This window comes from Danio aesculapii, chromosome 2 (assembly GCF_903798145.1).
Source record: "Danio aesculapii chromosome 2, fDanAes4.1, whole genome shotgun sequence".
Lineage (NCBI taxonomy): Eukaryota > Metazoa > Chordata > Actinopteri > Cypriniformes > Danionidae > Danio > Danio aesculapii.
The window spans coordinates 315,431-326,398 of record NC_079436.1 but is presented as its reverse complement, the minus strand read 5'-3'; the positions used below and the strand labels follow the sequence as shown (position 1 = coordinate 326,398).

The following is a 10,968-nucleotide window of genomic DNA, read 5'->3' as shown; positions in this document are numbered from 1 at the left end:
TGTTAAACAGCCTTTAGGACAAACGTAACTAATAATTTACTGCAAACTGTTAAATCTTTGCATTTTAAATTATAGTAATTTAATATTAGTCACAATATGAATAAAATTGTCATCCTTCATGCTTTGTAAATGTACATTTATATAAAATATGAACGCAGGAAAAACACTTCTGGGTTGTAAAATAAATAATAACACTACATTTTATTCTGAAATAATAATAAAAAACTTTCTAAATGTGTAAATGTTAGTGGTTTGAATGATAGTGGCATTGTTAAAGTATATTTTAGATGATAATTAATGGGTATTTTGTACGCAACAATCCTTTAACTGAGACTTTTAATTTGTCATCAAATGATTTTTGTTCTAAAATATAAAATGAGATTCTTCGATATAAAGTACGGTTACACTGAATAATGGTAAAATCTATGACAGTCAGGAAAAAAAATTATTAAATTATGATAAATGCACAGGGGATGTTAAAGCAGACAACCTGAATATTTGTTTGTAATGTAAATATTGACTTGGGTCAATATATATGTTAATATTGGGCCAAATGTAATACAGAACAGAGACAGTGTAAAAAAAAGGTTCTTTGTGTGCTAAATGAAGTAAATTTGCACAACACAATAATAAAAAATTATATATATTTTAAAAAAAATAATAATTTATTTAAAACAAACACAATGCATACACAGACAAAATATAAATTACCAGAAAAAACACACATGTTGTTCCTTCATAATCATAATAAAACACATTTACAAAAGGAAGGACCGATAGGTTTAAATAATAAAAAAACAAGTTTCTCTTTTCAACAATTGTATGAATCACACTGTTTTACTCTTCAATAATCAGTGATGAAGATAATCCCATTTAAAGCAGGATTAAGAGCATAATCTGCATCTCTCTCGGTTATCATGTCTGAATGATGGACATAGAACACGTGAACAGACTGAACATTAAATAACAGTAAAATCACAGTTCATCATCGGTCTTTCATGATAAGAGTCTCTTCATCAGTGCGGGATATCTTCTGTACATGATCCTCAGTTTCTGCACCGCTACACACTTTCACCAGCTGCTGATAACAAAGACACAAGGATTTATAAACTATAGCTACATCACAAATGACAGACAATACACCATGCACTTTTACAGTTCAGCATTATGCACTATACACAACACTTATAAAGCATACACATACACCTGTATACTACGCACCTATAACCTATGCATTAGACACTAAACTATACACTTATACACTCCACTATACACTCAAATACACTATAAACACTGTGCACTATTACACTTTACACCTACACCCATGCACCTATACACGTATACACTTACTATGCATCTGTACACTACGGTACACTATGCACTTATGTATTGTACATTATGTACCTACACACCATGCACCTATACATGATGCACTTATACTCCATACACATATACACCATGCACCTATACATTATGCACATACACATACACATTATGCACCTATACACTATGCACCTATACATGATGCACCTATACATTATGCATGCATTCACCATGCACCTATACACCATGCACCTATACACCATGCACCTATACACCATGCACCTATACACCATGCACCTATACACCATGCACCTATACACCTATACTGTCCCTTATGCATTTATACCCTATGCACTTATATATATATTATACCCTATACACTATGCACCTACACCCTATGCACTTATACTGTACCTTATGCATTTATACCCTATGCATCTATACATTATGCACTTATATATTATACCCTATGCACCTATACCCTTATACTGTACCTTATGCATTTATACCCAATGCACCTATACATTTATATCCTATGCACCTATACCCTATGCACTTATACTGTACCTTATGCACCTATACACTATATATTTATACCCTATGCACTTATACATTATACCCTATGCACTTGTGCACTAATATATTATACAACCAGCACTGATATGTGATGCACTCACTCTGCGTCTCTGCTTGTCTGTGTTTTCTGCACACACACACTATCAGCAGCATCACAGCGACAGCAGCAGGAATCAGCAGCAGCAGCAGCAGCCAGTACAGCAGAGATGGCTCTAAAACACACACACATTCAGACGACAGAGCTGTTGAACAGAATATATGTGTGCCTGTGTGAGTGTTCACCTGTGTGTGTGTGGCAGTGGTCAGTGCTGTTGAAGTGTGTGGTGTGTGTGCTGATGCTGTTGTTGGCCACACAGCTGTATGTTTTCTCCTCCTGCGGCTGGATCTGCAGTGGTAATGAGAGGCTGCTGTGGTCCGAGTTGTTGCTGGCGTGTGTGTGTGAGACGCTGGACAGTAACACTCCGCTGCTGCTGTAGAAGGACAGCGTCGCCCACGAGGAGTTCCTCAGCGAACACACCAACACACACTTCTGACCTGCAGATCTGCTGGACAGCGACACACTCCTGATGACGGGGACGGAGAGAGGAGCTGCACAAACACACACACAAAACACTGAGGAATGCTATTGATTGTGTCGCCTTTATAGCTCCGCCCTCTTCTGAAAAGAACACAATCTCATTTGCATTTAAAGCGACAGTCACCAAAACACCACCATTAGGATCAAAGCCTGAACGGGTCAGTTTCAGAGAGCTGGAGAACATTATCTGTGTGCTATTCTCAGCTCAAACTCAAACACACACACTCTAGAGACAGCAGAGATGCATTTATATCTTGTATAAAGGGGCCAGAATAGGATTGCAGCTGCATTTGGAGCATATAATTAAATAAACACATTTCTGAGACGGCTTGTACTCACCGTAGACTCTGAGACTGAAGCTCTTGTTGAAGGTGCTCCTGCTGCTGCTGACGGTCAGCTTGTAGAGTCCCGAGTGTTGGGATGTGCAGTTGTGTATGGTCAGAGATCCGCTGTGCTGGTCCAGCTGCAGTCGGTCCTGAAAGCGCTCCTGTGCTCCGGCGTGCATAGACAGCATGTAGGACCGGCGGAGGATCTCAGCGATGGGAGGATCTGCACTGTCAGGCCCAAATCTCCAGAGCACACGATCATTAATGCGCACGCTCACACCGGTGCGGAGAGTCACCGAATCCCCCACAGAGACTGACACCAGCTCAGAGCGGTCACTGTGTGCACCACACACACCTGCACACGCACACACACACACACCCATGAATGCTTGTTTCACATTATTTTCTTTTCAGCTTAGTCCCTTTATTTATCAGGGGTCGCCACAGCAGAATAAGCCACCAACTTATTCAGCATATGTTTTATGCAGCGGATACCCTTCCAGCCGCAACCCAGTACTGGGAAACGCCCATACACACACACTCATACACTACGGCCAATTTAGTTGATCAATTCCCCTATAGCGCATGTGTTTGGACTTGTGGGGGAAACCGGAGCACCCGGAGGAAACCCACACCAACACAGGGAGAACATGCAAACTCCACACAGAAACACACACTGACCCAGTTAAGGCTCGAACCAGTGACCTTCTTGCTGTGAGGCGATCGTGCTTTGCATTGTGCCACCATGTTGCCCATGTTTCAGATCATTAAACTAATTTAAATATGAGTAAAAAAATAACAAGTCAACAGTTTTATCGTATCGTAAATAATGAACAAATACAATAATAATAACAACAACATTAATAATAATAATAATAATAATAAGACTAATAAGACTAATAATATTAATAATAATAGACACAATATTGGGGTTGCATTGTTCCAAATTCAATGCTCCGCTGGTTTGAGTCCCGGCTGGGTCAGTTGGTGTTTCTGTGTGGAGTTTGCATGTTCTCCCCGTGTTGGTGTGGGTTTCCTCCGGGTGCTCCGGTTTCCAAACACATGCGCTATAGGGGAACTGATCAACTAAATTGGCCGTAGTGTATGAGTGTGTGTGTGTGTGAGAGAATCAGTGTATGGGTGTTTCCCAGTACTGGGTTGCAGCTGGAAGGGCATCCGCTGCATAAAACATTTGCTGGAATAGTTGGTGGTTCATTCCACTGTGGTGACCCCTGATAAATAAGGGACTAAGCCGAAAAGAAAATATATGTCTAAACATTCACTCAGAAGATGCAGAACAGAAACAATGTTCACAGTTAAAATATTAAGTTATGACTATGACTTATAAAGTATAACAGATGGGAAAAATGAATAAAAACCATATTGTGCCAAACTGAACACTCACAACACTGTAAAAACTAGATGTGTGACCTGCTGCATGAGCTGATTAAACTAGTCTGATGAGTTATTATATTTGTCCTGGTCATTATTTTGAAAGCCAAACACAACAACAAAAGCATCACATTAATCTGCATTCAGATTCAGTCCTGTCTGGCTCACTGCTAGCTGATCAAAATAGCTTAATTCTTTAGACAACAATATTAATATACACTTTATATCTCGATTTAAAAAGATGAATGAACTTACCGAGCAGTAAATAAAGGAAACACGCAGTGTTGAGATGCATTGTGGTCCTGCACAGTCCAAACGGACACTTAAAAATATAAATAAATACGCGAAAATGAGAAATAAAGTGTTTGTCCAGACGTGATTAGCAATTAAAGCTGAATTATTTAACTTTTAAAAATGTTTAAGTTATTTAAAGAGGATGCACAGCGACTTTGGCGTGTTAAACAACAGTGAAGAGCAGTTCATCAGCAAATGGCGAACATTCAAATCGCGAGAAAAAAAACATGTATTGTCTTATTTGCTCGTGCTGCTGGAGTTCAGCTTTGTAAGCCCTTCTTCTTTCTTTTTATAGGCACAATATTAAAACGCCACGTGTTCTGGGGGTAACGTTAAAATACGGCAGGGTTTGGTGAAAACGCAGCTAAATTGAGTGTATTACTTGATTAAATGATGCGCTGCAGGTGGCGCTGTGGAGCTTTGTAAAGCTTTGAGATCCGCCAGTAAAACAAGAAGAAGAGCCGATGACCGAAAGAAAGGTTAGTTTTGGCAAATAAAACAAAACAAAACATTCGAAATGAACTTTAAACATGTTTAAATGCGCTTCAACAACACAATTAAAGTGTTTTCATATTAGTTATGGGACATACACGCGAATTATTATCTATAGTGAAGATTTCGGTTATTTATTGTCTTTATTTACATGAAACAATACTGTCGTGATTATTCTGAGCTGCTGATATACACTAATATATAAACACATCAGCCAATACTGGAGTTTATCATATTATATTACAATACACCACAGTTTACTGTAGTAAATACAAGGTATACTGCAGTATTAATGATAGTCAATAGGTAATACAACAGTATACAGGAGCAGTCATTAAGAGTTGTAGATGCTGTAGTATATACAGTATAAAACACTTTACTATAGTACGGTTTAATTTAAAAAACAGCACTTTTAATTCATGATTTAAAACATTACAGATCACCCCCTTGCCTGATTATTAAACCCATTATTGAAGAGGGGGAGATAAATAATAATAACCAAAACATACAGAAGTAATCATAATAGGGTGGCACAGTGGGAAGCACGATCACCTCACAGCAAGAAGGTCTCTGGTTTGAGTCCCGGCTGCGTCAGTTGGTGTTTCTGTGTGGAGTTTGCATGTTCTCCCCGTGTTGGTGTGGGTTTCCTCCGGGTGCTCCGGTTTCCCCCACAGTCCAAACACATGCGCTATAGGGGAATTGATGATTATTTATCAGAGGGCACAACAGCGGAATGAACCGCCAACTTATCCAGCATGTTTTACACAGCGGATGCCCTTCCAGCTGCAACCCATTACTGAGAAACACCCATACACACTCATTCACACACACACACTCATACACTACGGCCAATTCATTCATTCATTTTCCTTCAGTCCCTTTATTCTTCAGGGGTCGCCACAGCAGAATGAACCGCCAACTATTCCAGCATATGTTTTATGCAGCGGATGCCCTTCCAGCTGCAACTCATCACTGGGAAACACCCATACATACTCATTCACACACACGCACTCATACACTACGGCCAGTTTAGTTGATCAGTTCCCCTATAGCGCATGTGTTTAGACTGTGGGGGAAACCAGAGCACCTGGAGGAAACCCACACCAACACGGGGAGAACATGCAAACTCCACACAGAAACACCAACTGACCCAGCCGGGACTCGAACTAGCGACCCTGTTGTTGTGAGGCGATCGTGCTAACCACTGAGCCACCGTGCTGCCCAAATAGAAAACTGTACTGTTCTGTTAAACCCTGTTTAACAGAACAACCCCTTCCCTGAGACATTTCAGATTTTGGGAAAATAAATGATAACTAAAACACACAGAAAAAATAAATCATCATCATAATAAATAAATAAAATAACATTTTGTCATCATAATGCCTTTTGAGAGAAACATTTGTACATTAAATTACATTGAAGATAGGTTAAATAACCTCTAATTGTACATGTCGAAACATCTTACAAGTCTTTTCCACCTCTTCTGAAGATGATCAGTCTTCAAATCTCATCATTTTACATGTTTTGTTTTGTCTTTTAATAACAATATCTTTAGTATAACCCTCTTTTCTACATTAAACATTGCTTTTGGCACACCACTGGATGTTGGGCAGTTTCTACATCTAATATCTTTTTTTTATATATATATATATATATATATATATATAATTATTTTTTCGGGGTTTTTCCACCTCTATTTGATAGGACAGTAGAGATTATTGACAGGAAAGCATGGGGAGCAGAGAGAGGGGAAGAATCGACATGAACTGAACTCGGGTCGCTGTGAGCACCGGAGTGCATGTGTCGACGCACTAACCACTACACCACTGTCGCTGACCTACATCTAACATCTTATCCATTTCCTAAATGCTTAGATCTTTGTGAAATCCCCAAAAGATCTGTGTATGATCTCCTATTCACTGTCATTTTCTACAGTGTGTTTAACATGTATGCAGTTGTGTTTCTGTGAGTAAAGCAGATCCATGTGTGAGAAACTCTGAGATTAATGCTTTCTTTTTCTGTCTTTGATTATTTGCAGTGTGTTTAAAGTGCTGAATAGATGGACATAAAGATGGAGTTTATTAAAGAGGAGACTGAAGATGTGAATTACGCAGAAACACATGCAGTAAAAGAGGAAGAAAACGAGGAACAAATAGGTTCGTGATCATCACTGAGACTCTCAGGTTAAGTCTGATTTGAGTTTGAGATAAAGGTCTGAAACTAATTATGATGCAAACCAGAAAAATCATCATATACAGATAAAGACTCAATTTTAGCCCTCCTGTTAATTCTTTTTTAAATATTACTTATGTGATTATTTTATAATATTATTTAATAAATATAAATAGACAGGCTTTGCAGTGTCACACTTCAGCTCACATTGCAATAATATCTATCTAACTTAGCCAAATTTATTCCTCTTATTTATTTGACTTTTTTGTTTTGTTTTGTTTTCTATTTCTATTCTAAATAAGTAAACAATGTCAAAAATGTACATTATTAAATAAATAAACAGGAAAAATAGGTAATGAAACATAATAATTATAATAATAAGAATACAATTTATTATTTTTATTTATTAAAATTTACTTTTAAGTTTTCTATTGTTGTTGACTTTAATAAATAAACTGAAAATTAATTAACTAATTTAATAAGATTTTATTAATGAATAATAATAACACATTTAATTATTCTTATTTATGAAATGTATTTTTTAAGTTTTATTTTATTGTTGACAATGAATAAATAGATAAATTAAAGGAATTAGTATAACAATGAAAATATGTATTATTCTTATTATGAAATGTACTTTTATTTTTTCTATTGTTGACATTATTAAATAAATAAACAGAAACAATTAAATAATTAAATAATAATAAAATGTATTCTTATTTATGAAATGTACTTGTTTTCTATTGGTGTTGACATCATGTATAAACAGAAAAATACATTTATTATTATTATTTTTGTACTTAAGTTTTCTATTATTAATAACATTTATGAACAAACAGAAAAAATAGATAAATTAATAAATTAGAAAAATATTAACAATAATAATATTTATTATTCTTAATTAATAATAATTTTTCTATTATTGTTGACAGTATTAAATAAACAGATTTAAAAAAAGATGAATTAATTAGAATAATAACAATACAATTTATTATTCGTATTTTTTAAATGTATTTTTTATTTTATTTTTATTATTGTTGTCGATAGTAAATAGATAAATAAATGAATTAGAGTAATAATAAAGTTTATTAGTCTTATTTATGGAATGTAAATGTATTAATAAATATGAGAAAAATTATAAATTATTCAATTAGAAAAATATTATCATAATAAAAATGTATTATTCCTATATTTCTGGTATTGTTGATGTTTCACATTTTCTCATTCAATATAGACCTGATGCCAATCAAGGAGGAAATTCCAGACCTGACGGACGTAAAGGAGGAACATCAGGATCAAAAATCCTTCGATTTTCCAACAACAGAAGTAAAAACAGAACAAAAACTCAATCCCGAACAGTCAACAGACAGACCGTACGCATGTAATCAATGCGGAAAGAGGTTCACTCTAAAAAAGTGCCTTAAATCTCATTTAAACACTCACACTGGAAATAAACCGTACGCTTGCGATCAGTGCGAGAAGTGCTTTACAGCTCAATCCAGTTTAGAGAGACACATGCTAATCCACAGTGGAGAAAAGCCCTTTAAATGTGATCAATGCGACCGGAGATTCACATACAAAAATGATCTTAAAATCCACAAGTACTATCACAGCGGAGAAAAGCCCTTTAAATGCACTCACTGCGGGAAGAGTTTCACTTTAAAGAAAACCCTCAAGTCCCACATTAAGACACACTCCCAAAATAAACCATATAACTGTGATCGATGCGGAAAGAGCTTCATATATCAGTCTAGCATCGATAGACACATTCGGATACACACCGGAGAGAAGCCGTTTCAGTGCGAACAATGCGGAAAGAGCTTCATCGATAAAGTAAACCTTAGAAATCACATGCAGATTCACTCTGGATTAAACTCTGTGAGCTGTCCTCAATGTGGGAAGAGCTTGAGGAGTAAAGCACACCTGAAAATTCACATGCGCATCCACACCGGAGAGAGACCGTATGTCTGTGTGCAGTGCGGGAAGAGTTTTTCCAGAAGCGGAGCGTTGAAAATACACATGCGCATTCACACCGGAGTCAAACCGTATTCATGTCAGATCTGCGCAAGACGCTTCACATATCAGGGAGACTTCAGGAATCACTTAAAGATTCACTCGGGAGAGAAGAAGTTCAAGTGTTTGCATTGCGACATGAGGTTTATCAGAAAGAGCTGTTTGAATAGGCACGTTCACTCCTTACACGGCTTCAAGTGTGATTATTGCGGAGAACATTTCCTTGAGGATTCGCACCTGCAGGTTCACCTCAGAGAGCATTCGGATGCGCGGCCGTTTGTTTGTAACGTGTGCGGCAGGAGTTTTAAGAGGCTGGGGAATTTGTCGGCGCATCAGGAATCTCATGTTGTGTTGACGCCTTTCGCTGAGGAGCTGAAACTGCGCAAGAGATTGTATGTGGAGGAGAAATGCGGTACAGGTTCGAGTTTGGCTGTGGCGGGAGTGCTGAACACAGAGGAACGAATGCAGAACAGGACGAAGACATACGACTGTCCTTCATGTGGGATGAGCTTTGGTAGTGGCATCTTTCAGCTGGCGCATATGAAGAAGCACTGTCTAAAGTGGAAACAGGCAGAGGGATCGTAAATAGTGCTTATATTTCACCATGTTGACGATAACAGAGTTGACAGTAACAGAGTTTACTGTAACAGAGGTATCAGAGTGGACGATATCAGAGTCAACAGTGACAGTTGACGTTAAGAGAGTTGATGATAACAGAGTTGACATTAACAGAGTCGACGATAACAAAGTCGATGATGACAGAGTTGACGATAACAGAGTCGACATTAAACTGTCGATGGTGACAGTTTACGTTAAGAGAGTTAATGTTAAGAGAGTTGATAATAAAAGAGTTGACGATAACAGAGTTAACGGTGACAGAGTTGTCGGTATCAGAGTCGACAGTATCAGAGTGGACGGTATCAAATTCGTCGGTAACAGAGTTGACACTAACAGAGTCGACTATGACAGAGTTGACGGTGACAAAGTCGACAGTGACAAAGTCGACAGTGACAGAGTCGACGATGACCGTTTACATTAAGAGAGTTGACTTTAAGGGAGTTTATGATAACAGAGTTGACATTACCAGAGTCGATGGTAACAGTTTACGTTAAGAGAGTTGACATTAACAGAGTTGACGGTAACAAAGTCGACAGTGACTAAGTTAACAGTGACAGAGTCGGCGATGACAAAGTTGACAATAACAGAATTGACGATAACAGAGTTGACATTAACAGAGTTGATGGTAACAGAGTCGACAGTGACTAAGTCGACAGAGTTTACGTTAAGAGAGTTACTATAACAGAGTTGACGGTAACAGAGTTGTCAAGTCGAGTCAAGTCAAGTCGAGCTTTATTGTAATTTCGCTACATGTGTAGACACACAGTGGAATGAAATGTCAACATTAACAGAGTCGACGGTGACAGAGCTTACGTTTACAGAGTTGACGATGACAGTCGACGATAACAGAGTTGACACTAACAGAGACGACGGTGACAGTGGACGGTATCCGAGTCGATACTTTAAGAGTCGACCATGAAAGAGTTTATGTTAAGAGAGTTGACGATAACAGAGTGGACATTAACAGAGTTAACGGTAACAGAATTGACAGTGACTGAATTGTCAAGTCAAGTTCAGCTTAATTGTCATTTCGCTACATTTGTGGACATACAGAGGAACGAAATGTCAACATTAACAGAGTTGATGGTAACAGAGTTGACATTTTCCAACAAATTGTGCTTTGACTCTTACCTCAAATCAGATACCACATGGCATGTCTGAAACCCAAATTACACGTAACTACTA

At 37.6% G+C, this 10,968-nt stretch overlaps 2 protein-coding genes across 3 annotated transcripts in view; one reads left to right on the top strand and one right to left on the bottom strand.

Moving 5' to 3' along the window:
• Positions 1 to 736: 736 nt before the first annotated feature.
• zgc:113293 (uncharacterized protein LOC550593 homolog) lies at positions 737 to 4,588 on the bottom strand. 2 transcript variants are annotated; one of them, XM_056465412.1, is made up of 5 exons: positions 4,450 to 4,588; positions 2,816 to 3,157; positions 2,182 to 2,487; positions 2,001 to 2,111; positions 737 to 1,081 (listed from the first exon to the last, which is right to left on the bottom strand). In XM_056465412.1, exons 1-5 carry the CDS (start codon positions 4,487 to 4,489, stop codon positions 1,062 to 1,064), a joined length of 819 nt encoding a protein of 272 aa, XP_056321387.1. In that variant the 5' UTR covers positions 4,490 to 4,588; the 3' UTR covers positions 737 to 1,061. The 2 variants fall into 2 exon arrangements, with proteins under 2 accessions (XP_056321387.1, XP_056321392.1); XM_056465417.1 differs by having other exon boundaries at positions 737 to 1,078.
• A 342-nt stretch (positions 4,589 to 4,930) lies between these two features.
• The window catches only part of LOC130235030 (gastrula zinc finger protein XlCGF57.1), a 6,199-nt gene continuing 161 nt past the window's right edge, over positions 4,931 to 10,968 (top strand). Inside the window, exons 1-3 of the mRNA XM_056465400.1 lie at positions 4,931 to 4,967; positions 7,019 to 7,136; positions 8,387 to 10,968. The exon at positions 8,387 to 10,968 is cut by the window's right edge and continues 161 nt beyond it. Coding sequence (XP_056321375.1) covers positions 7,040 to 7,136; positions 8,387 to 9,750 — 1,461 coding nt within the window. The 5' untranslated portion in view covers positions 4,931 to 4,967; positions 7,019 to 7,039 and the 3' untranslated portion in view covers positions 9,751 to 10,968. The remainder of the gene's footprint in view (positions 4,968 to 7,018; positions 7,137 to 8,386) is intronic.

Bases quoted from the DNA above. Each gene is read 5' to 3' on its own strand.
- zgc:113293 (XM_056465412.1), bottom strand. From the start codon at position 4,489: ATGCATCTCAACACTGCGTGTTTCCTTTATTTACTGCTCG. The intron at 2,488-2,815 runs GTGAGTACAAGC...GTGTTTGTGCAG, and splicing joins CTTCAGTCTCAGAGTCTACG to CTCCTCTCTCCGTCCCCGTC. The intron at 2,112-2,181 runs GTGAACACTCAC...TGTGTGTTTTAG, and splicing joins CCACTGCCACACACACACAG to AGCCATCTCTGCTGTACTGG.